General features: G+C 43.4%; 1 protein-coding gene across 1 annotated transcript in view; it reads right to left on the minus strand.

Annotated features, from left to right (window-relative positions):
* Positions 1-225: 225 nt before the first annotated feature.
* The window catches only part of LOC147596728 (zinc finger protein 462-like), a 66066-nt gene continuing 38860 nt past the window's right edge, over positions 226-27431 (minus strand). Inside the window, exons 7-12 of the mRNA XM_086769624.1 lie at positions 23096-23357; positions 19773-19909; positions 13632-13855; positions 9297-9423; positions 1610-1724; positions 226-451 (exon numbers count right to left, since the gene is read on the minus strand). Coding sequence (XP_086625750.1) covers positions 226-451; positions 1610-1724; positions 9297-9423; positions 13632-13855; positions 19773-19909; positions 23096-23357 — 1091 coding nt within the window. The remainder of the gene's footprint in view (positions 452-1609; positions 1725-9296; positions 9424-13631; positions 13856-19772; positions 19910-23095; positions 23358-27431) is intronic.

Genomic DNA, 27431 nt, shown 5'->3' on the forward strand with positions numbered 1-27431 from the left:
GTTGTTTCATTAGTCCAATATGAATGTAACTTCCCATTGTCAGGATTGAGAAGAAAAGATGCAGTGATATAATGGAACCACTTATTTCATCATTTAAATAATTTTAATATACACACACTCACCCTAGGTACCAGTGCTTTGAAAAAAGATCATTCATTTCTAAAAGCAGCTTTGTTTCTTCCTTCTGCCCATCCCACCTGCCCATCCCTTCCCATTCACCACTGTTCAAGTAAGTTGATTAAAATCACACCATTTTTTGGCCTCTGAGGTCTCTTGGAGAGGTTTGTCAACAGCTACAATACTGACTGCAGTTTCACTGTTGTGGGACAAGTCCACCACCATTTTCTCAGTGCTTTCCTTTTCTTCTGCTGTTAGTGTATTAACAGTCTTTTCTGTGTTCTCCTTCAGTTTGCTGTCCCCTCTGGTGCCTTGCTCACTTTCATTCAGAGCCCTGAAAATCCAAGCAGCAGAAAATGGAAACATTTACAATCCAAATATACTTTGGATACAAGGACATAGGGAGAGTGCTTCTCCCAAACAGTTAATAAACCAATAAATCTTATTAAAGTTTGCAACATTTCAAGTACTTCTATTTAAACAGACAAGAAATAATACTTTCTCTTACCCTTTATCCCTCCACAGCCTAGCTACAATATTACATTCAAATGTTTTCCACATGCCAGTAATCCTGACTGAGATCTCTTCTTTGAAGAAACTCTAGCCAGCAAAGACATCTGTTCTATTGAACAAATATTTAAGAGAAGGAAAATGAATGTTCCAGAGATGTCTATTATTTCACAGCATGGACTGATATTTATGAACATGAAAGGAAAAGATCTTTGCTGTTAACTTCACCGTGTGCTTTTTGGGGAGAGAGCACACTTATTGAGATTTTCCTTCACTTGAAGCCTTTAATACTTCTCTATACATAATTTTTTTTCACTGGAACTCCAAGTTTAGTTGCAAGCATGCTAAAGAGAAATAATAAGGAAGAGAAAAAGCCAAAAGAAACTCAGATTCCATATACTTTGCTGCCATTTCCATGCTGCTCTGCTGGCAAGCAAACATCAACAATAGACTCAATGTTAATTTTGGACCAACAAACTGGTATTCAACTTGAAATGAAGTTTAAGCTTTAGGATCATAGTAAAGAACATTTATGTGCTACATTTGAATTTGACAACACTAGATTTTAATTCCCAAACAGAGGGAATTTCTGGAATGATCTGTATTCCAGAAACCCTTGGCTATCTGTAGAGAAAAGTTTCTTTCAGTTTGAGGTCTGATCTAGACCTGAAACGGGAAGGGTGTTTGTTCATATGGAGATATTCAGGTACAGGTTTAAAAACAACAGTTACTTTGGATTTCTGGGTTCCTGGGTCAAACAGGATGGACGGAAGCATCTAGTTGAGTAAATACATCTGATAATTGCATCCAACAATGTTTGTGTTGGACAGAATTCTTCCCTTGTTAGAATAATCTGTTATATCCCTGTGTTTACTTTCATTACAGGGTTTTTTGGAAGGAAGGGAGAAATGGGTGGGGAGATTCACAAAGATCAACTGTTACATTTGGCTGTTACACAAAGGAGTTTGCAAAACCAACTTACATGCCATGCCTCAGCACATGTCTTTCCCATTCAGAGCCCTCTGTAAATGATCGACCACAGAACTCACATGGAAAGCGCTTCTCTGGAGCTCCACTGTCAGGATACATCATGGACTCTGGGAGAGAACAAAATTATCTGCACATTCATGAGCATCAGGGCAAGAAGGGACCTTTATGATTATACTCTGATCTTCCCTGCTGCCCTTCAGGGAGGAAAAAATATCCTGAAGAAGCAAAAGATTTTCCTTTAAAAAAGTAGATATTTCTGAAATTGTCCTCCCTATCCTAAAAATGCAAGATGTGAAAAGTCTATAACCACCACTATAAAGAAAGGTCAATTAACTACAATATGTAAATGGGGGGAGAAATGGGACTTTCAAAATAATGGAGTACTTCCCACTTAGACACCTACATGAACAGCCAAGGTTTTGTTTTAATACCTAAAAGTGAACTGAGGTTCTCTGAAATGACCAGGATTTCAAGATGCTACAGAGCCATCCTGAAAAGTCATAACACACATTACAGCTGAAAAATCCCATCTTCCATCTTAAGTCTGTTATATCTATTTGCACAAATGTTTTATTGCTCCCTGTATTTGAACAAGTGAAGAGATTGTGGGATTTTACATCAAAAGCAACACTGAGAGTTTAGTGTGGAAATAGCTTGAAAGCAAAACCAAAAGAGAACACTTGAGTCAATATGTAATTTTCAAATCAGTGATGCAAATCTTAGGAACTGGAGACTTTGTATACTTGGCATCTGATACTCATAAGAAATTGTCATCCTCTCAACATGAAGTCTCGAATAAGAGAATATCACTGAAAGGATGGTATCTTAACAGCACAGGTGTTTCATCTGATCCTAATAATTTATGCAAAACATTTTGGGCCTCATTTGCAGAAGTGTCAAGCACCTAGCTTTACATCCAAAGTCACTGGCAGCTGAGGGGGACAGCATTTCTGAAAGCCAATCCCCATGTGAAAAGAGCCAGCTTTAACAAAAGATGAAACATTTTGTAATAAATTAAGATCACCACATAAGCCTTTAAAAATAATTGAATGGACCATCTCGCTTCATTCTTTTCACTGTAAATGAGACAGCATATACTCAGAGCATTAATGTCTTAGCAAGAATTATCTTAAGTAAGAAATCAGCAGAATGTCTTTCTGACTCCCCCCAAATTACATAATGAAAGAAAAGGGATTTTACTTCATTTCAGTTCTTATATCTGCTCACTTGGTTTCTTCACTCTCAAATTTACTCCATTAGAGATCAACCTATAAACTCAGAACTGCTCATGTGCTCATGTTCTCCATATGTTAAATTTTGTAATTTTTTGCTACATGTTTCCCACTGGTTGCCCTTTATTAAAGTTCTAGATGTAATGATTCTTTACACTTTTTTTTTTAAATCCCTTCCATCTAGAAGAAAATAAACTTATTTCATATTTCTTGGCATCAGTGATTTACTTTTTGTGGTTAAACAACAACAAAGCAAGGTCCCCTCCTGATATGAGCAACAGAAAATAAGTCAGTGCCATGAGCTCCATTTACATCTGGATCTGACACGTACAGTTAATACCATATACATGGTCCGAATTTATAAATACCACTGAAACACATTGCCCCTGTACAATGACTAATCCATCATCTATGGAGGGTAGAAGTTTTGGAGGCGACAGCTGCTCTTCTGTACAAGAACAAATCCAGAGTACAGGACTGTGCAGACATAATAGAGCCTATTTTGCACAAATGAAAAGGGAGAATTTATACTTATAATTCCCATTAACAAGCGCTACTCTAATAATTCTGCTGTCCCTCCTGAATACATTATATGTTCCCACCTACTTCCCCATGAGTCCCTGATTAGTTTGATTTCTTTGACTGTGAATTCAGACTGCCTCCCAGAAAGAGTAATCAGGTCGTGCACTTACCTGGGGTTTACAAAAGAGAGGCAACGTTACATAGATATCTGACTTGCATTTGATTTTCCCACATTACACACACAAACATACATGCACACTTATTTTTGTCTACTGAAGAAAAAAACACAGTGAAAAAGATTCAAGTTTATTTTAAAAGTAAGATATAAAGGTCAGTAGAGACAAACAGTCCCTCTGGGATGCAACTTCTAGCAAGAACAGCTATTCTTTCCCTAGAGTATCTCAGATTAATAAATTAATCCTTTTCCACATGCATCTTTCTCCTTCTAGGTCCAAATATTTTATTTTGTCTTTATCAGCAACCAACCATTCCTTTCCTTTCTGTACTAGTTTTGGCTGGAATAGTTTTCTTCATAGCAGATCGTATGATGCTGTGTTTTGGATTTGTGACCAAAACAGTGTTGATAATATAGAATCATAGAATAGTTTGGGTTGGAAGGGACTGTTCAAGATCATCCAGTCTAACCCCCCTGCAAGGAGCCCCATCTCCAACCAGATCAGGTTGCTCAGAGCCCCGTCCAACCTGGCCTTGAATGTTCCCAGGGATGGGGCATCCATCACCTCTCTCTCTGGGCAACCTGTTCCAGTGTTCCACCACCCTCAGTGTAAAATATTTCTTCCTAATATCTAATCTGAAACTACCTCCCTCTATTTTAAAGCCATTACTCCTCGTCCTACCACAACAGGCCCTACTGAAGAGTTTCTCCCCATCTTTCCTGTAGGCCCCCTTGAGGTACTGGAAGGCCGCTCTAAGGTCTCCCCGGAGCCTCTTCTTCTCCAGGCTGAACAGCCCCAACTCTCTCAGCCTGTCCTCACAGGAGAGGTGCTCCAGCCCTCTGATCATCTTCGTGGCCTCCTCTGAACTTGCTCCAACAGGTCCATGTCCTTCTTATGTTGGGGGCTCCAGAGATAGATGCAGTGCTGCAGGTGGGGTCTCACCAGGGCAGAGTAGAGGGGCAGAATCACCTCCCTCAACCTGCTGGCCACGCTGCTGGTGATGCAGCCCAGGATGCTGTTGGCTTTCTGGGCTGCGAGCGCACATTGCTGGCTCATGTTGAGCTTCTCGTCCACCAGCACTCCCAAGTCCTTCTTCTCAGGGCTGCTCTCAATCCATTCTCTGCCCAGCCTGTACTTGTGCCTGGGATTGCCCTGACCCAGGTGCAGGACCTTGCACTTGGCCTGGTTGAACTTCATGAGGTTGTCACGGGCCCACCTCTCCAGCCTGTCAAGGGCCCTCTGGATGGCATCCCTCCCTTCCAGCGTGTCGATGGCACCACACAGCTTGGTGTCATCAGCGAACTTGCTGAGGGTGCACTCTATCCCACTGTCCATGTCGCTGACAAAGATGTTAAACAGGGCCGGGCCCAACACAGACCCCTGAGAGATGCCACTCATCACCAGTCTCCACTTGGACATTGAGTCATTGATCACAACTTTTTGAGTGCGGCCGTCCATCCAATTCCTTATCCACTGAGTGGTCCGATAATATAGGGATGTTTTAATTATTGCTGAGCAGTGCTTATACAGTGTCAAGGCGTTCTCTGCTTCTCATGCTGCCCTGCCAGTGAGCAGACTGGGGATGCCCAAGAAGTTGGGAGGGGACACAACTGAGACAGCTGATCCTAAATGACCAAAGGGATACTCCATACCATATGACATCATGCTCAGCAATAAAAGCTTTGGGAAGAAGAAGGAAGGGGTGGGCGTTTAGAGTGATGGCATTTTGTCTTCTCAAGTAATTGCTATGTGTGATGGAGCCCTGCTCTCTGGGGTGATAGCTGAACATCTGTCTGCTGATGGGGAGTAGTGATTGAGTTCCTTATTTTGCTTTGCTTGTGCATACGGCTTTTGCTTTCCCTATTAAACTGTCTTTATCTCAACTCATAGTTTCTCTTGCTTTTACCCGTCCAATTCTCTCTCTCATCCCACTGCAGAGGGAGCAAGCAAGCAACTGTGTGAGGTTTAGCTGCCCACTGGGATTAACTTCACACCACCTTCCAAACTGACACAACAGTTCAGCTCTGCTCTCATGCTCAACTCTTCCTTCTTCAAGGAGGAATTATGATTCTTTGGTCCTGTGTCCCAACAGCCCATTCTTTGCAATGACGTACATAAATATAGCATAAATCAGTCTTAAGCTGTCAATCTAAACCACAGCTTGACTCACAGGAAGAAATCCTGGCTCTGCTGAAGTCATGGACTTCAGAGGGTTGAACGAGAATTTCCTCCCAGATACTCAGATACTGAAGATACACTCCAGGCAAATCCCACCTCCCGGTAACACTATGAAGACTAAAATCAACAAAAGCATCCATGTGGTATAAGATATTACAGTTCGGTGCAATTTGCAAGCTGTGACATTAGCACAGATCCTGTCGTGGTTTTGTTTAGTGGGGGGGGCCTAAGGTGGTAGCTTCTGTAGGAAACTGCTAGAAGTCACTCCCCTTTGTTCAGGTGACTTGGCCAGGCCTAGGGCGGACCCACTGCTGGCCAAGGCTGAGCTGATTGGTAGCAGAATGTCTCGTGATAACGCCTCTGCGATAACGTATTTAAGAAGGGGAAAACAGGAAAAAAAAAAAAGAGAGAGGAGAGAAGATGTGAAGAAGCTGAGCGGGGGCAGAGGCGCAGAGGGGGAGGCACAGGCCTCATGGGCCTTGCAGGCCTCACCCTCTGGCCTCTCGCCAGGCAGCCGACTGGGCCCGACTCGGTCCAGCCCGGCTGCAAGAAGTGGAGAGGAGATGAGAAGTGAATAAGATGTAAAAAAGATCCTGAGAGACATCTACCAGCCTGTTGTGAGGAATGGCTGCAAACGCCAAGGTCAGTTCAGAAGGAGGGGGAGGAGTAATGCGGCTCCTGGCCAAGATTCCCCTGCAGCCTGTGGTGACGACCATGGTGGAGCAGGTTGTCCCCCTGCAGCCCATGGAGGTCCACGGAGGAGCAGAGATCCACTTGGAGCCCGTGAAGGACCCCATACCGGGGGAGGTGGATGCCTGAAGGCAGCTGTGGCCCGTGGAGGGCCCGCTGGGACAGCTGTTCTGAAGGGACTGAACTCCGTGGAAGAGATGACCCACGCCGGAGCAGTTCCACAAAGGACTGTGGCCCGTGGGAGGGACCCCACGATGGAGCAGGGGAGGAATGTGAGGAGTTCTTTCCCCGACCATGAAGCAGCGGTGTGAAACAACGTACGATGAACTGACTGCAACCCCCATTCCCTCTTCCTCCCTGTGCCACTCGGGAGGGGAAGGTGGTAGAGATAATGTTAAGCCCGGGAAGAGGGAGGGGTGGGGGGAGGTTATCTTGTTCTCTGTCTCATTATCCTGCTGTTTGTAGTAATAAATGAATAGTTTTCCCCAAGTCAAGTCTGTTTTGCCCGTGACGGTAACTTTAAGGATTTCTCCCTGTCCTTATCTCAAACCTCGAGCTGTTTTTCCTTATATTTTCTCTCCCTGTTTTCTCGGAAGGTGGGGGGAGTGAGAGAGAGACTGCGTAGTCTGGTCCCGATCGGGGCTGAACTACGACAGATCCTAATAGGGTGAATTTTTTTTTAAATTGGAAACAGCTTCTAAATATCAACTAGAAGATGATGTTAACATGTGACACTGCACCCAAGACACGTAGACGTCTTCAACACCTGTGTCAGTTGGACACTTGAAGACTGCTACTATAAGGTGCAAGATATCATTTTTACAAAAGATAAAGTTCTATTGAGAACTTGGAGTTTTATAAAGGTAGATGGCATAAGGACTTTCCATATTTTTATCCACACTAGAAAAAAAAAAATAATAGAACTGATATTACCTGAAAAGGAGAAAAATTAACACCTGTCACTTCTAAAGGGAAGCTAGGAAAGAACAGCAGTGAAATACAATGTTGGAAATAAGCATGCTTTTTAGATCACTCATTTGAACAGTCAAATACAGATTTTTCAGTCAATCACAGATATTAAAGACAACTGCAGGTGAAAAAAAATAAACATTATACCTAACTTAATTACTGATCACACAAAGCACAGTTATGTCTGTTTCTACCTGCAAATTTAAATCTCCAACTTAGAAGGTGGTATTCTTACATTTTCGTAATAAATATAAAAAAATCTTAGATATCCTGAAGCCAATTTAAATGATGATCTTAATTTTTTTTTTTTCTCTCATGGTAGAGTTTATAGGGATTTGTGAGGGTCAGCTGATAGTACCTTCTTTTTCTCTGTCTGGATACCATAGTTTCCAGGGTCATTTCAGCACCTGTGTTTGTGTAGTGCTGATGTAATCCTCACAAAGACAACATGACTCCATCACTTTCTAGCTGCTGGTCTACACAAAACATTAATGTCTGCTACAGCTGCAAGTTAGGGGAAGCTGGTCCTTTAGTCAAAGCATTCTTTCAACTCTGAAGTTCTTAGGGTCACATCCCCCACTGAACAGGTACTTGAACAAACTTCCACGTGAGGGTGCAGAGTTAATCATGTCAAACTTTGGAACCTGTTAAACAGGTGAACAGGGATGTGAAACATCCCTCCTGCTCCTCTCCTGATTTCTTTTAGGGCTGCTAACAAAGATCTCATGAAGGATGTTTTGCAATAAAAGTTGTTTCTTATCTAACTTTCTCTCTTCCTCATTAAATAACGATATCACCAGTCACACTCAAAGTGAAGTGTTAATGACCCCTTCATGTTCTGTAAACTGCTTGTGAATCTAGCTGAACCTGAACTTTTACAGGTTTGAAAATATCTGAGGAGACATGTTTTCTTTTGTGAATGACTCTTGAATGAACTTGAAATGGGTTTTCAATTGAAAACTGAAATTTCAGAAGGAAAAAGGTAAACATGGCAGCATGCTTTTAGTTATAAGTATATAGACACTTGGCAGCCTGCACTCAGCATCAGGAGGTTGGATGACCCCTGGAACCTGAAGATTAAGCATGACAAGGTTCACTGCAGTTATTAGTTCAAATCAAGCTCCTTTTACTGTTGAACAAGAATTACAAATATATTGCATTTGATGATTGATGAATTCATGCACTATAGAGCAGATTGTGAGAATACATGGAGTATTCCAGTCAGGATCAGATATTTGCACTAAAATGATTTTAGTATTAAAGGCAAAAAAACCCTAAACACAAAAACACACAAACACCCCTCCCAGTCCAATTCACCAAGAACTACCTTTCTTTATGTAAAGTACATAGTTGGAACAGTGATTTGGAGGTAAGGAATGGAACTACCTTGGCTTCAGAGTTGCTGACCAAAGTGATGGCAAAATGGTCAACTCATAAAGAGGAAGGAATGCTCTGTAAGCACTGGGCAGACAGTGGGAAGACAATAGCCCCAAAATAAGCTTGGCCACTGAACTATATCCCTCACTGGTATAATGTGGAGCAGCAAAGCTGAACATGGGTTACCAACACAGAATAATCTGACAGCCCACTAAAATACTCCACTTATGTATTTTTCTAAGCCCTCATAGATGTTATCTGCACAGTCACAGATGTTACCAGTATTTTCTGATAACATTTTTTTTTTTGGAGCATGACTTGGTTTTCTTAAACAGAAATCTTGTCATAAGCATTAGAAACACAAAATTCCTCCAGGAAGTGTCTTGACAAAAGCTCCATTTTGTGCATACTGACAAACTTCCACAACTTAAGGAATCTACTGTAGAGTCAACAGTCGATCTTGCTTGATGGAACTTGCAGGGTCCATTACAGTATTGTCGTAGTTCAGCATAAAAGAAAAAGCAACTATACTGACCTCTCTCTTCAGTCTTGTGGCTTAACTCTTTTTCTTCCTCATCACTGCTGGAGCTCTCTGTTTTTCCCTTCAATTGTTCCAGCTGATCCAAATTAACCCGTCCAACCAGCTCAAAATTGCGACTCACCTTAAAAGAAATGGTTTTGTCAACAAACACCATCATCAACTATTGAAAAAAACAACCCACCATCAAAGTTATAGGCTGAAATGGGAAATTTATCAGGCACCTAGTCAAATTAATACTTGTTTCCCTTGAAACACAATTACATTAACTGTTAATGATTCTTCTTTCCTTTTTTATACTAAATTTCTCCATTTTGCTTCTCAAAATGATCCTATTATTTGAGAAGCTTCCCTCATTTTGAAGTATTGAAAGTAAAAAATCCAAGCAATGCTAAGCACTCTGTTGTATTCCTCCTTTCATGGGAGTGTAAAACTGATAGGCTCAAACATCACTATTACACACCATGATTGCAGAAAAATCCTTTGTGAATACTTTATTCAACTTCATGTGGGAAAAGATGGGACCTGAGTGACCACTTTGACAGACAGAGCCCAAGTCATCAACTGTTCTTATGGACATTTGGGACTGGGGTCATGGAATGGGGGAATAGGTGCCCTGGTGTGGGTTCTCCATGGACTGGAGTCCCTTCGAGAATATCTGTTCCACCATGGAGCACCTCCTACTCCTCTGGTTTTCCCCTCAATTCCCTCCTCCTCTTAGTTTCCTCGTTCTCTCTACATTACCACCTACTATCTCCATCATTTTCTGCCCTTTTAAAAATATGTTTTTACAGAGACGCCACCAGCTTCACTCATGGGCTCAGCTTTGGCCAGCGATGGGTCCATTACTGAGCTGGCTGAAACCATCTCTGTCCGGCACAAGGCAGCCCCTGAACTCCCTCCACAGAGGCCACTCCTGCAGCCCTCTCCCCCTCCCTGCTACAAAAACCTTGCCACGTCCACCCAATACAAGCATAAAACTTAAGACAGTACATATTGTGAGAAGAGATCAGGAGCTGCCCTGTGCCAGACAGAGACAATTCTGGCCAGCTCCGCAACAGACCCATGACTGACTAAAGCTGAGCCAATCAGTGAAGCCAGTGGTGCCTCTATGATAACATATTTAAGAAATGGTAAAACGCTGCATGGCAGTGTGAGGAGTGAGGAAATAAAAGTGTGAGAAACAACCCTGTAGACACAAAGACCAGAGAAGAAGGAGGAGGAGGAGGTGCTCCAGGCACCAGAGCAGAGATTCCCCTGCAGCCCATGAAGAAGACCACATCAGAGCAGGTGGATATTCCCTGAAGGAACTGTGGCCCATGGAGAGCCCACGCAGAAGCAGGTTCTCCTGACAGCAACTGCAACCTGTGGAGAGGACCCTTGCTGGAGCAGTTTGTGCCCTGTGGGAGGGACCCTATGCTGGAGCTGAAGGAGGAGGCAGAGTGTGAGGAGGAAGGAGTGGCAGAAAGGAACTGTTACTAAATGACTGCAACCCCCATTCCCCATATTCTCTGTGCCACTTGAGGTGAGGGAAGAAGGAAGAGGAGTTGGAAGGAAGTGAAGTCGAGCTTGGGAAAAAATAGGCTGGGGTAGGAGGGAAGGTGTTTAAGGATTTTTTTGTCTTTATTTCTCACCATCCAACTTTATTTTAATTGTCAATAAATTAATTTTCTCCAAATCAAGTCTGTTTTGCTCCTAACAGTATGTCGTAGTTCAGCCCCGATCAGGACCAGACTACGCAGTCTCTCTCTCACTCCCCCCACCCTCCGAGAGAACAGGGAGAGAAAATATAAGAAAAAGGCTCGAGGTTTGAGATAAGGACAGGGAGAAATCCTTAAAGTTACCGTCACGGGCAAAACAGACTTGACTTGGGGAAAACTATTCATTTATTACTACAAACAGCAGGATATTGAGACAGAGAACAAGATAACCTCCATCCACCCCTCCCTCTTCCCAAGCTTAACATTATCTCTAATACCTTCCCCTCCCGAGCGGCACAGGGGGGAAGAGGGAATGGGGGTTGCAGTCAGTTCATCATACGTTGTTTCACACCGCTGCTTCATGGTCGGGGGAAGAACTCCTCACATTCCTCCCCTGCTCCATCGTGGGGTCCCTCCCACGGGCCACAGTCCTTCGTGGAACTGCTCCGGCATGGGTCATCTCTTCCACGGAGTTCAGTCCCTTCAGAACAGCTGTCCCAGCAGGCCCTCCACGGGCCACAGCTGCCTTCAGGCATCCACCTCCCCCGGTACGGGGTCCTTCACAGGCTCCAAGTGGATCTCTGCTCCTCCGTGGACCTCCATGGGCTGCAGGGGGACAACCTGCTCCACCATGGTCATCACCACAGGTGGCAGGGGAATCTTGGCCAGGAGCCGCATTACTCCTCCCCCTCCTTCTGAACTGACCTTGGCGTTTGCAGCCGTTCCTCACAACAGGCTGGTAGATGTCTCTCAGGATCTTTTTTTACATCTTATTCACTTCTCATCTCCTTTTCACTTCTTGCAGCCGGGCTGGACCGAGTCAGGCCCAGTCGTCTGCCTGGCGAGAGGCCAGAGGGTGAGGCCTGCAAGGCCCATGAGGCCTGCGCCTCCCCCTCTGCGCCTCTGCCCCCGCTCAGCTTCTTCACATCTTCTCTCCTCTTCTTTTTTTTTTTCTGTTTTCCCCTTCTTAAATACGTTATCGCAGAGGCGTTATCACGGGACGTTCTGCTACCAATCGGCTTGGCCTTGGCCAGCAGCAGGTCCGCCCTAGGCCTGGCCGAGTCCACTGACCAAAGGGGAGCGACTTCTAGCAGTTTCCTACAGAAGCTACCACCTTAGGCTCCCCCTCACTAGCAAAACCACGACACAGTAACTGGTAAGTGATCTCCCTGTCTTTATCTTGACCCATCATATATTCTCCCTGTACTGATTTTGACTGGAATAGAATTAATTTTCTTCATAGTAGCTGATATGGGGCTCTGTTTTGGATTTGTGACCAAACCAGTATTGATAACACAGGGATGTGTTAGCTATTGCTGAGCAGTGCTTGCACAGAGTCAAGGCCTTTTCTGTTTCTCACACTGCCCTGTCAGCAAGTAGACTGGGAGTGCACAAGAAGTTGGGAGGGGACACAGCTGGGACAGCTGACCCCAACTGACCAAAGGGATATTCCATACCATATGATGTTGTGCTCAGCAATAAAAGCTCAGGGAAGAAGAAGGAAGGGAGGGATGTTTGGAGTTATGCCATTTGTCTTCCCAAGTAACTGTTACGTGTGATGGAGCCCTGCTTTCCTGGAGATGGCTGAACGTCTGCCTGCTGATGGGAAGTTGTGAATGAAGTCCTTGTTTTGCTTTGCTTGTTAGCGTGGCTTTTGCTTTCCCTATTAAACTACCTTTATCTCAACCCACAGTTTTTCTCACTTTTGCACTTCTGATTCTCTCCTCCATCTCACTGGAGGGGGAGTGAGCGAGTGGCTGTGTGGGGCTGAGCTGCCCATTGGGGTTAATCCACAACACTCCTCCTGTCCTGTTTGAGGAGAGGGAGTGAGAGAGTGACTGGTTCTCAAGGAGCAATAAAGGGAGACAAGCATATCAAGCCAATATAAGTTCACAGTGTTCATTTTTAAAATGCAGTTTTGCTGGTAGTTTTGACACTAATTTTGTCAATTTTTTTTGGCAAGGGGACAAAATTTTGTTCAGTCAACAAAGTGTGACCAAGTTTTCAGTGAGAATCGGGCAGCTCAGCTCCTGATAGTTGGATTCAATGAGTTCCCTCCCCACAAACTGACAAAAAAAATCCTCTGTAAACATGCCTCAGTTCTAGAATTTTGCTATTCTCACAGCAACACAGCTGAGAACTACAGAAATCCAAAGCAGACAAAAGTCTGTGGAAAGCTTTCTAGTGACTTCTCCAAGTATGGATCAAGTCTACACTCAGAAGGTTGCACACAAACATCAGAGCAGCCTTAACTTAAGCAGTAAGTATAACAAGCTTCTATCTTTCCCTTGTTAAATGCAAACTGGAATGTACTGCCTTGTGTTATTAAAATATACATGGCATGTCACATTGCCAGAGCAATCTTACACTTTGGAAGCTCCTGTGTCTTAGAGTGTCTGAATAACATAGCCTTCATGTTGTTTCATAACTTAAAAAAGAATCACACAATATATACAAATGCTTTTTCTGAAAAAATACAGAACTTGAGAGAAACTGAAGTCCAGCACAGGAGCCTTCTCCAAATTTTGGGAAAAAAAACGCAGGTTGGCTCTTCAGAGTGGACATGCAAATAAATTAGATATAGCATTTGCAAGAAGTAGATTGTTACAAATTAAATCCCTTTGGATGTTACCTTGTGCTCATCTCGAAGATGAGTGTCCAGCTCCTCTGTGTGTTTAGTGTCATAGTAGCAGAGTTGACATTTGTAAGGTTTAAGTTCATTGTGCTTCTCTATGTGTTGCTGCAAACTCTCATCACTGGAGCAGGTAAAGGTACACTTATCACAGCGGAAAACAACTCCCTGCAAGTATTTTGACAGTTTGGAACGGCAAACTTCAATGGGAACAACCCGCTCTTCTGTGGGGAGAGGGGAATGTTTATTAAGTTTAAGAAATAAAAACCATCAGGCAATGTGTCAACAGCTTGTAACATACCACCCATGCAAGAAACATACTCTGCTATTTGTGTATTCAATCCATCTACCAAGCTAAAACTGGACCAACTAAGAAATACAAGAAAATTCCCTTTCTATACAGACAGGGTTAATCCTACATGATTACAAATGCAGGTGTCCTTGCAAATGTAACCACTCATTAGGTGATGGGAATAAGAGATTTGGGGCAGATAAGAGTGTTGGGGTAGATTTGTGAGACAAAGTAGCAGAGCCTAGGAATATAAAACCAGACATAAATCAATCAGACTAAGCTCCGTTCTGGTTCAATATATGACAGAAGCCAGTAAAAGGTGCTAGAACTGTAATAAACAGGGAGCATGTAGGGTGATTCCCAATACATCACCCTCCCAGCTTCTGATGATCAGAGCTGATATTCTCACCATCACATTTAATGCTACTCACAGAAGGAGTGAGAGGTTGTGTGCAGAAGTATCTTTTCCTGAAGGTGGTTGTGCAGAGATCAACCAGGGGCAGAAACTTTCAATACACCCTCAGCTTTTTAATAGTTAAGATTCAAAATCCACACATACTTAATTTCATACTTCCCACAATTCTGATTACGCTACAAACATGTATTGAAAATGCTCTCACTGAGTTATTAAACTCTCTACTTCCTTCCTCTCATGCAAAACACACTTTTAATAGGGCAACACAATTAATTTCATTCTTTCTAAAGAGCCAGAATCCTGATGTGTGTAACATTCATCCACTGTGAGTCTCTGAGCTGTGCATGCAGGGGAAATGCCAAATTTGACCTTTCTCTATCTATGATACTATGATTCTATCTCAGATCCTATAAATAGGGGCCCTAAGTGAGACCCATTGAGCTCTCCTGGATCGCAGCGGGCTATGACCAGCATCTCCCCTGAGTTGGGATGCCTTTCAGGCATAGCCTTCTTAGACCAAAGAAGTTTAAGGACCACCTGCTGGCAAAGTCGAGGAAAGGTCAGGGCGAAGTTTGACTTCTCGAGGCTCAATTATCCCCTGTTGAGGAATGATGATGCATTGTGAGTATTTACTCTAAACTTGAGAAGGGAGAGGGAACTTTCAACTATGGGTTAGTCTCCTCTACACAGATAGTTCATTGGATCCAAATATTTCTGTCTGGTTTTGTGTGTTTTGTGTTTATACATATATATTGATTTAGGATACCCTGTAGTTAGTGTGAATCCTGTCATACTTGAATCTGTAATTGTCACTGTTTTAATCATAACTTGCTTCATTGAATCACTTTCTTAATCTTTAAAAAATCAGCTAATGATTAAGTGCTGCTAAATTCAATCTTTGATTTACCTTACACCATTAATAAAACTTAAATTGTTGACAAATCATAACCGTGTGAAATATTTCATCCATGACAATTGCAACAAATGGTGAGTCCTATTCAGAAATTGTGAAACTTAACTCTGGCTTCTGTACACAAATTTCATTAAAGTTCAACAGTGCCCACAAAGGCTACCATGTATGCACTGTAAAAAGATGACAAGCTGTGGAACAGTTTAGCAAAAGGACTAAGGGGACCTCTGCTCCCCCCCCAGCATCATATCTGACAAAATTTCATCACTGCTTTAGACTGAAATATTTGGGCTATTTGTAATACAGGTGTGAGAGATTAAACAGAAAAGCAATTAATGTACTAAATATTTATAGTATGTAAAGTCAAAGTAGGCATATGTTTTGCTCACAACACGGAAAAAAAAAAGTGTTAACACTCTAAAGCCCTTATATATGTAAGTTTAATATTCCAGAGAAACAGATGACAATTCTATGAAATGGAAGGACAAAACAATTATTTATACCAAGAAAAAGAAGTAAAATAATTACTAATAAACAAATGCCTTGAGGATTATAAACAAGAAGCCCTACTATTGATCTTGGTGGGTTGTGTTCAGTGCTGGAAAAATATCAAGGCATTTCATGATGCAGTTCTGGAGTCCAGTTCTGGAGCCCCCAACATAAGAAGGACGTGGAGAGGGTCCAGAGGAGGCCACAAAGATGATCAGAGGGCTGGAGCACCTCTCCTATGAGGCCAGGCTGAGAGAGTTGGGGCTGTTCAGCCTGGAGAAGAGGAGGCTCCAGGGAGACCTTATAGTGGTCTTCCAGTACCTCAAGAGGGCCTACAGGAAAGATGGGGAGAGACTGTTCAGCAGAGCCTGTTGTGACAGGACTAGGGGTAATGGTTTCAAAATAGAGGGAGGTAGATTCAGAGTAGACATCAGGAAAAAATTTTTTACAGTGAGGGTGGTAGAACACTGGCCCAGGTTGCCCAGAGAGGTGGTGGAGGCCCCATCCCTGGAAACATTCAAGGCCAGGTTGGACGGGGCTCTGAGCAACCTGATCTGGTTGGAGATGTCCCTGCTCCTTGCAGGGGGCTTGGACTGGATGGCCTTGAACAGTCCCTTCCAACCCAAACCATTCTATGATTCTATGATGGGAAAATTTGCTGGAAAGGATAATAAAAACTAGTTGCACTGCCTGGACTAAATGAAAGGCCAACAACTCTGCTGGGCATGGAGCAGGAGTTCAGTCTCCATTATGGAACTTTCAAGAGCTCACAAGATTTGCCTGTTATGAAGACCCAGAGTAACTCAAGAGCCAAATCTCTTCTCATTGTTTGCCTGTAAAGTAGCTACTGACATTTTAATTTCCATGCTCACTCCCTGCTTCAGCCCACAAAGGATGAATTGTCCTTGACCAACCTGACTGCCTTCTATGATGAAATAACTTGCTCAGTGGATGAGAGGAGAACTGTGGACATCATCCACCTTGATTTTTAGCATGGTCTTTGACATGGTCTCCAACAACACCCTTGTTGACAAGCTGGCAAGATTTGGACTGGAAAGACCACAAGATGGGTAGAAAACTGGCTAAACTGAGCCATTAACTACTACCTTTTGAGGTAAAAAAGTCAGACTGGCAGCTAGTCATGAGTGGAGTTCCTCAGAGGTTGATTCTGGGTCTGGTACTATTCAATATCTTTATAAATGATCTGTATGACAGTATTGTATACACCCTCACCAAGCTTGCAGATGATACCAAACTAGGGGGAGAGGTAGATACACCAGAAGGAAGAGCAACCTTACAAAGACCTTGACTGGCTGGAAGACTGGGACAACAAGAATTAATTGAGGTTTAGCAAAGATAAATGTCAAATCCTGCACCTGGAACAGAATAATCCCAAACAGCAGTACAGACTGGGGTCTAACTGGCTGAGGTAGAACTCTGCTGTAAAGTACTTGGAGATCCTGGTGGGCAGTAAGCTGAATATGAGACAGCAGTGTACCCTGGTAACAAGGAAGGCAAGCCAGTCCCTTAAAGGTAATTATAGAGAAGATGGAGGTACTCCCTTCATAAGGATGTGTGGTGACAGGACAAGAGGCAGTGGGCAAAAGTTGCTTCAGGGGCGATTCCATCTGGATATAAGAAAATTCTTCACCATGAAAACAATTAAACATTGAAATAGGTTATCCAGAGAAGAAGTGGAATCTCCCTCTCTGGAAATATTCAAGACTTGGCTTGACAGGACCCTAGATAACCTAATCTAAGCTCCTGCTTCCAACAGATGGTTGGACCAGATGATCTCCAGAAGTCCCTTCCAATGTAGACTTTTCTATGATTCTATGAATCAAAGTTAAATCACTGTCCTGGTTTCAGCAGGGATGGAGTTAATTTTCCTCTCAGTAGCTGGTGTGTTTTGGATTTTGGGTGTGAAGAATGTTGATAAACACACTGATGATATGAGTTGTTGTGAATGAGACCAAGGACCCTGTCTGGCTTTCCAAGTCTCGCTAATGTGCAGATGCAGGAGGCTGGAAGAGAGACAGACAGAATAATTGACCCAAACTGGCCAAAGAGAGTGTTCCATGCCATAAATGTCATGCTCAGTATATAAGTGGGGGTTGCCCATGGGAGGGGCAACCATTTTTCCATCTCATCTCTTTTGCTTGCTCGCTGGCATGGTTCCCTCTACCTTGCTGGCTCTTTTTCGCTCCTTTGCTTGCTGCTGGGTTTCGTTTCCGTGATCGCTGCTCGGGACGGGCTGTGTTGGTCACTGGGACATTGGGTGGTGAGAAATCGTGCATTGTTCATTCTGTATATTTTAGTATCCTTGTATTCTGTTATTATTGTAGTTTTCCTTTGCTATTTTAGTAAACTGTCTTCATCTCAATCCACGAGTTCTCCTTCCTTCCCAATTCTCTCCCCCATCCTGCTGGGGAGTGGGAGGGTGAGCTAGAAACTGTGTGGTGACTCGGGCTAAACCACAGCAATCACTCAGAGGATCTAATTGAGCAGAATAGGTGACGCATGACAGAAGGCTCTCAGCGGAAAACTGTCAACATCCTGCTGGCCGTAGCAATTAATAATATTCTAGCTTGGTAAGAATCAACTTCTGTAGCTATTCACTAAGAAGCAAATAGTCTTAATTTCAACTGCATGCTGCCAAATCAGGGACTTGAGATGCCACCATGTTGAAAGCTATGATGTAAGTTAGAGATCTATAACTGTTTTCTTGTTTTGCTGGAGGGATTTTGCATAGGAGAGAAGATAATACAGAAAATTGATCAAAACCTTCAATCTTCTGACTTTATACAATGTACTGCTTCCTCTACCTGGAGAACAAATATGCTTAGACCACAGCTTGAGACTGTCCTTGTTTTATTAATCCAAATGGCTACAAGTAAGGAAGGCTACCTGAGACTGTGAAACATCCCTCAGTCCTGTCTGTACAACAGTACCTTCTTTCTGTGCACATTAAACCCCATCAAAATCCTCTGCTTTATTTGCCACAATTAGACACAACAATAGGTTTTAATCTGGATATATACACCAGAAAAAATAAATTTAAGAAAGGACCTTAATTCCTTTACAATCTGGGTGCTGCATGCCTGAGAAAAATCCTTGCCTTTCCTCGGGGGCCTATAAAACTCTTTAAAGGTTAAATTTTCATTTGCATTAAAGCTTTTATTCTGTTTTACCTCCCTCAACACTCTAGTGAGTGTATAATCACATCCCTGCCTACTACAGTTTTGTTTCATCAGCAGAAGGGCTCAAGGGTGCTTTATGCAACTGAAGCTACAGTCATACAAAAGAATAGATCCAGTGTCACATATTCAGGGGATAACCACCCCTGCTTCCTAGCATTTGGTCAGAAGCATTTCTGTAAAGTCAGCACAACTGCTTGAACCCATGAAGTGCTACTCCACTGTTGCATCTCAACATTCTTAGCATTGTCTACTTTTGCTGGAATTTTGCCTAACTAGGCCCAGCAAGATCTCTGTCTCTCTGTTTATTTGCATTTGAACTGTCAGACCTTCTCAACTTGATCTTGGGCACAACCACAAACCAGAGAACACTATCTCACAAGATGTGCCTAAGCCAGTATTTGAAGCCCCAGGATTTCTGTTCTTAAGAATGGGTGAGGAAGATGTTATGAAGAAAGAAATTTCAAGCAAGCAGTCAAGGGATATTTTTAAGCCTCTAGAGTTAATTGATACATACTACCACAGTGTAGCAAGCACTTTAAATACATACATAAGAAACTACCTTGGTCTGAGTTGTAAATTAGTCTAACTCTTGCTAAATAGGTACTAGATGACCTCTCTAGAGGAAAAACTTAAAAATAATTTTAAATCTGCTCCACTTCTACATTGGTAAACTTTATATTTCACAGAAAAGTAGTAAGATGTACTTAGGCCTGATCTATTCAACATATCTGAGCTCACATACAGAGAAAAAACTTAATGGATCAATCTGAAAGAGTGGTCTTCTGTTCAGCATTGTCTTTGTCAGATATAGATATATATACAGGGACATCTTTACCTCTGTGCAGAACTATATGATCAATCATGTTACGTTTGTATTTGGTGTGATATAGGCAAAGAGGACAACGAAGGTCTTTGGGTCCTTCCTCAGGAACTGCCAAATGCCCAGCTTCCACATGCATAGTAAAAGCAGATCTGTGAAATCGGAGGGAGACATGGAAGCAGTCAGAAGAAATGTGTATGGAATGCTGAAGTGTCACAGCTCTATTACAGAAACATTGTACAAAATGGTACAGATACCACTCAACCTTCTCTTCATAAGCCACATGACATTTCAGCAGGACTACTCACATGGATATTACATGAGCATAGGTATTTGCAGGCTCACATCCCTAAGTAACTGAACACACATTCTGCACAAGATATTCTTTTGCAGTGATTGCTCTATAGTCACATTGCTATAGTTAAGATGGCAAAAGTATTTCCAACTTTTTGCTCATTATTTGCTTGCCTTTGGCAAAGAGAGACATTTTAGCAAGTTGAGTAAAACCCTTTCAACTGTCCTAGACTTTTGAAGGGTGAAAAAAAACTTATTTCTGATGGAAAAAAAAAATCCTCAACAATCTCTCTCTTTGTAGGACTAGCCCCACAACAGCTGAATTGTTCAGATTTGAGATACAAAATAGACTTGCACCTACAGTAAGTTTGACACCAAGTTGATAAGTTTGAAAGCCTCAATTATGAGAACCAGAAAATGTGAGACTGAGAATACTCCACAAATGAACAGTACTTTTGCACAACAAATGTTATACCATTAGTTGCATACTTATATACAAGAAGCATATATGCAGAGGAAATTAACTATGCACCTATCAAGCCACAAGGCCAAGTACTAAAATGAGAGGTGTTTGTAAACTTGGGGGAATTAGGACTTTTTTTTCCTGGGGTAGTGCTAAAGCTTGCAAGAGATAAACTGCTGACTGCATTAAATTACAGAATTTAAAGCCCCTTTGAAAATTCTCAAAGTCTGTTAGCTTGAATGCAAACCAAGTTACTAGCACAACTGACTTTGGATCTGATCCAATGGTAATTGAAGCCAATAGGTGAGTTTTTATCAACTTCCGTGGATGCTTTTGGGTGTTTAATTCTCTATAGTGACTGTAATTTTTTTTAAATGTATATTGTACATTTAAAGAGGAAAGACTTAATCCCAGAAAATTTGAGACACCACAATAAAGAACAAAACTCTCTTTATGTAACTATGAACATATATAATTACAGCTTGTTTTAAGGCAATTTTGATTAATCCTGGTAGGAGAAAAGGGCAAAAGGAAAATGTGAAAAGATACATTGGATCTGTCAAGAGTTGGAAATGCTTAAAACAAAAAATAATCCGGAGCAGTGATAGTATGATAGTAATAGTAATCTGGAATTAAACAGCAAGTTATGCCATGTAATCAGCAAGGAGCTGATCCCTTATGGATGTATAACTTGAGGGTGTTCTTGTATGAGGTCTCCCATGTCTAATGTCCAACATATAGATAGACATGTACACAATACAATGAGTGAACAATTGGCTGAAGGGTTAGGCTCAGAGAGTTGTAGTAAATGAGGTAACATCTGGCTGGAGGCCAGTCACTAGTGGAGTTCCCCAGGGCTCAGTTTTGGGGCCAATTCTCCTCAGTGTTTTTATCAATGACCTGGTGTTGAGTGCACATTAAGTAAGTTTGCCAACAATACTAAATTAGGAAGACTCGTAGATTTCCTCAAGGGTAGGGAGACCTTACAGAGAGATCTTGATAGATTAGAGCACTGGACAATCACCAACCGTATGAAATTTAACAAGGACAAATGCTGGATTCTGCACCTGGGATGGTGTAATCCTGCATGTATGTATAGATTGGGGGACAAGAGGCTGTAGTGCAGCCCTGCAGAAATGTCCTGGGAGTTTTGGTTGATGGTAAGCTCAATATGAGTCAACAATGTGCCCTGGCAGCCAAAAGGGGTCAGCTGTATCCTGGGGTGCATCAAGTACAGTATAGCTAACCAGTCGAAAATAACCGATTGTCCCACTATACTCAGCATTGGTGCAGTCTCACCTCGAGTACTGTGTGCAGTTTTGGGGCCCACAATATAAGAATCATATAAAAATATTAGAATGTGTCCAAAGGAGGGCAACAAAGATGGTGAAAGGACTAGAGAGCATGACTTGAGGAGAGGCTGAGGATACTAGGTTTGTTCAGCTTAGAGGAGAGGAGACTGAGGGGTGACCTCATTGCTGTCTACAGCTTCCTCATGAGGGGGAGTGAAGAGGAAGGTGCTGATCTCTTCTCTCTGGTGTCCAGTGATAGGACATGAAGGAATGGCTTAAAGCTGAGTCAGGGGAAGTTCAAAGTGGATATTAGGAAAAAGTTCTTCACTGAGAGGGTGGTCAAGTACTGGAACAAGCTCCCCAGGGAAGTGGTCGTGGCCCCAAGCCCATTGGTGTTCAAGAAGCGTTTGGACAGCGCTCTTAGATATATGGTTTAACTTTTAGGTTGCCCTGTATGGAGTCAGGAGTTGGACTCTATGGTCCTCGTGGGGTCCCTTCCAAATCAGGATATTCTATGATTCTAATAGGAAAGGTTGAACATAATTCTTCAACAGAACCTCTCTCCTTTACCCAATCATACTATCTATTTTCACAAATCTCCTAAGGACATAATAACTGAGGGTTCAAAATATCAGAAGGAAACTGAGAAACAGCACAATTGCATGGACCTTTTTTTCCTTAGGGAACATGGCTAAACACCACTCCCAAATAAAAAAAAAAAACTCTTTAAATTTTGCAATGTTTAATTGAATTTGCTGAAATGTTTCTATATGCTATCAGGCACTTTGGAGTATGCTTTATATTTCAGTCAGATAAATTGTGGGGGGTGGGGGAGGTAGGGATTATGAGAGTTTTCTTCATAGAGGGAAAATAAATTCTAGAACCTACCTACAACATTTGACTGCCCCATGCTTCATGCTGATTGTTCCAAAAATATGCCTTAGTTTTTGAGATAAAACTCCTCATACTTGATGGTGAGGACCAGCATCTCATTACAAATTGTGAGGGGGAATAAAAACCCCACCCCTTGTACTATTTACTGTAGTGAGTACAACCTACTGCAAGTGTGTCTTATGCTTTTCTCTTCAGCAGATGGTACAGGCTGTTGTAGGAATGAAGAAAAAGAATTACATGGATGCTGCTGTGATCTGGTATGGAATTTCCCTGGTCACCATTTGCCATGTTTCTCTTGGCTACAGACAGTTCTCACAAAGACTTCTGAAGTCTTTTGAAGTGCTAAAAAAAATTCCCATTAGAAGTTCAGTTTATTTGTTTTGCACAATACTTACTTAAAGCCTGTATAAAAGGAACAATCTTTGCACTTGAAGAGTTTCTTCCCTCCATGCTTGTCACGGTAATGACGTCGAATGCTCTGTATATAACCTGAGGAGAATTCACAAAATTCACAGTTAAGGATAGCTTCTGTTTTTTCCACTCCTGCAGCACTCCCAGAAAGTGGGATTTGGCTGATGTGATTGTTCCTGCCCAGAGCTGCAGACTGGTAGTGGTTCAACTGTTGCTGAACATCAGGAGGTTCCGAGTATGAAGAATCTATAAAGAAAGAGAGAGAGAGAGAAGTTGTCATTCCAGGTGGGTCAATTAAATTCAAAAAGATTCCAGCAGAATCTTCAAATTCAAAAAGATTCCAGACTACTCCAGCAGTCTTCTGAAGAGATGAGAATTACCATTTCTGCATCTAAATGTATTTCAATTCTACAATGTAAAAGGTGTTCAGTTGAGATTAGACTTTTTAAATCTGATCTTGGGAAGGATAAATATATGAGAGTAACCTATTAAAGACAGAAAGAAAAAGGAAATGGATACAATATTTCCCTCTCCCTTGTACAACCCAACAGAAGGCTGCCGCACCATTTTAATGACATTTAAAAAAAGCAAAACAGACTAGATAAGTTTCAGCATGCAAACTGAAAACTAGAATACTTTATCAAAAAAAAAAAAAAGAGAGAGGAGTCTTGGAAGTTTTCTAATACATTGGAAGTTAGGAATATAGCTACTTTGTCCTATATAATCAACAACTGTCAATGAATGGTACAAATGAAACCATAGATGAATGTGTCGTAGTTCAGCCCCGATCGGACCAGACTACGCAGTCTCTCTCTCACTCCCCCCACCTTCCGAGAAAACAGGGAGAGAAAATATAAGGAAAAACGGCTCGAGGTTTGAGATAAGGACAGGGAGAAATCCTTAAAGTTACCGTCACGGGCAAAACAGACTTGACTTGGGGAAAACTATTCATTTATTACTACAAACAGCAGGATAATGAGACAGAGAACAAGATAACCTCCCCCCACCCCTCCCTCTTCCCAAGCTTAACATTATCTCTACCACCTTCCCCTCCCGAGTGGCACAGGGGGGAAGAGTGAATGGGGATTGCAGTCAGTTCATCATACGTTGTTTCACACCGCTGCTTCATGGTTGGGGGAAGAACTCCTTGCATTCCTCCCCTGCTCCTTCGTGGGGTCCCTCCCACAGGCCACAGTCCGTTGTGGAACTGCTCCGGCGTGGGTCATCTCTTCCACGGAGTTCAGTCCCTTCAGAACAGCTGTCCCAGCGGGCCCTCCACGGGCCACAGCTGCCTTCAGGCATCCACCTCCCCCGGTGTGGGGTCCTTCACGGGCTCCAAGTGGATCTCTGCTCCTCTGTGGACCTCCATGGGCTGCAGGGGGACAACCTGCTCCACCATGGTCGTCACCACAGGCTGCAGGGGAATCTTGGCCAGGAGCCGCATTACTCCTCCCCCTCCTTCTGAACTGACCTTGGCATCTGCAGCCATTCCTCACAACAGGCTGGTAGATGTCTCTCAGGATCTTTTTTACATCTTATTCACTTCTCATCTCCTCTCCACTTCTTGCAGCCGGGCTGGACCGAGTTGGGCCCAGTCGGCCACCTGGCGAGAGGCCAGAGGGTGAGGCCTGCAAGGCCCATGAGGCCTGCGCCTCCCCCTCTGCGCCTCTGCCCCCGCTCAGCTTCTTCACATCTTCTCTCCTCTCTCTTTTTTTTTCTGTTTTCCCATTCTTAAATACGTTATCGCAGAGGCGTTATCACGAGACATTCTGCTACCAATCGGCTCGGTCTTGGCCAGCAGCGGGTCCGCCCTAGGCCTGGCCAAGTCCACTAAACAAAGGGGAGTGACTTCTAGCAGTTTCCTACAGAAGCTACCACCTTAGGCCCCCCCCTACTAAACAAAACCACGACAGAATGTCAGTGTGACATTCCTGAAAAGATAACAAAAAGCTCTTTTCTTAAACATTTTGAAAAGGAAAACAAAAGATAATTTTAAAAAGTCAAAAGACAAAGTGTACCAGACACCTCCTGTTTTGATGGGTGTTTCATTTCCAAAATATAATTTCCTGAGGCTGCATATGTATGAATTCTCTAAAACAAATATTAGCTGGAACTTACAGAATCATAAAAGAGTTTGGGTTGGAAGGGACCTTTAAAGGTCATCCAGTCCAACCCCCCTGCAAGGAGCAGGGACATCTCCAACCAGATCAGGTTGCTCAGAGCCCTGTTCAACCTGGCCTTGAATGTTTCCAGGGATGGGGCATCCACCACCTCTCCAGGCAACCTGGGCCAGTGTCTCATCACTCTCACTGGAAATTTTTTTTCCTTCTATCAAGACTGAATCTGCTTCCTTTTATTTTAAAACCATTACCCATCGTCCTTTCTTTACAGACCCTGCTAAAGAGTTTCTCCTCATCTTTCTTATAAGCCCCCTTTAGGTACTGGAAGGCTGCTGTAAGGTCTCCCCGGAGCCTCCTCTTCTCCAGGCTGAACAGCCCCAACTCTCTCAGCCTGTCCTCACAGGAGAGGTGCTCCAGCCCTCTGATCATCTTCGTGGCCTCCTCTGGACCCTCTCCAACTGGTCCATGTCCTTCTGATGTTGGGGGCTCCAGAGATGGATGCAGTACTCCAGGTGGGGTCTTACGAGAGCAGAGTAGAGGGGCAGAATCACCTCCCTCAACCTGCTGGCCACGCTGCTGGTGATGCAGCCCATGATGTGGTTGGCTTTCCAGGCTGCAAGAACGCATTGTTGGCTGATGTTGAGCTTCTCGTCCACCATCACTCCCAAGTTCTTCTCCTCAGGGCTGCTCTCAATCCATTCCCTGCCCAGCCTGTATTTGTGCCTGGGATTGCCATGACCCAGGTGCAGGACCTTGCACTTGGCCTGGTTGAACTTCATGAGGTTTGCATGGGCCCACCTCTCCAGCCTGTCAAGGTCCCTCTGGATGGCATCCCTCCCTTCCAGCGTGTTGACGGCACCACACAGCTTGGTGTCATCGGCGAACTTGCTGAGGGTGCATTCTATCCCACTGTCCTTGTCACTGACAAAGCTGTTAAACAGGGCCAGTCCCAATACTGAACCCTGAGGAAGGCTACTCGTCACCAGTCATTGACCACTACTCTCTGAATTAAAGTTCTCATTCTAGTTGGCCTTTGACCCTTCTAATTTTCTCCCTGCATGACCTCACAACATCCTTGTAGTCCTCCTGAGTTGTCTGTCCCTTCTTTCAAAGGTCATAAATTCTCTTTTTTATTCCTTAGTTCCAGCCAAAGCTCTCTGTTCAGCCAGGCCAGTCGTCTTCCCTACTGGCTCGTCTTTTGGCACATGGCCATGACCTGCTTCTGCGCCTTTAAGACTTCCGTCTTGAAGAATGTCCAGCCTTCCTGGACCCCTTTGCCCTTCAGGACTGCCTCCCAAGGGACTCTGTCAACCAGGCTCCTAAACAGGCCGAAGTCTGCCCTCAAGAAGTCCAAGGCAGCACTTCTGCTAACCACCCCCCTTACTTCTCTGAGAATCAAAACCTCTCATTTCATGATCGCTGTGCCCAAGATGGCCTCCAGCCTCCAGATCACCCACAAGTCCTTCTCTGTTTGCGAACAACAGGTCCAGCATTGCAGCTTCCCTAGTTGGCTCCCTCACCAGCTGTGTCAGGAAGTCATCTTCCACACACTCCAGGAACCTCCTAGACTGTTTCCTCTCTGCTGTGTTGTATTTCCAGCAGATGCCCGGTAACCTGAAGTCCCCCACGTGAACAAGGGCTAGCAATTGTGAGACTTCTGCCAGCTGCTTGTAGAATGCTTCATCTGCCTGGTTGGGTGGTCTGTAACAGAGTCTCACCATGATATCTGCCTTCTTGGCCTTTTCCCCGATTCTCACACATAGACACTCGACACTTTCATCACCATTGTCAAGCTCTAGACAGGCAAAACACTTGTAACACACAGAGCAACCCCACTGCCTCTCCTTTCCTATCCCCTCTGAAGAGTTTATAGCCATCCATTGCAGCACTCCAAACCTGGTGAGTCATCTCACCAGGTTTCTGTGATGACAACTATATCAGTTTTCCAGGTACACAATAGCTTCCAGCTCCTCCTGTTTGCTGCTCATGCTACATGCATTTGTGTGGATGCACTTCAGTTGGCTTCCTTCAGAGCATATCCACCTGCTCCTGTGTGGTCGTCTCCATGGGTTGCAGGTTGGATCTCTGCTCTACCTTGGACCTCCATGGGCTGCAGGAGGACAACCTGTTTCACCATGGTCTTCATCACAGGCTGCAGAGGAATCTCTGCTCCGACACCTGGAGCACCTCCTCCTCCTCC

The sequence above is a fragment of the Chlamydotis macqueenii genome, chromosome W (genome assembly GCF_036417535.1).
Source record: "Chlamydotis macqueenii isolate bChlMac1 chromosome W, bChlMac1.mat, whole genome shotgun sequence".
Classification (NCBI taxonomy): domain Eukaryota; kingdom Metazoa; phylum Chordata; class Aves; order Otidiformes; family Otididae; genus Chlamydotis; species Chlamydotis macqueenii.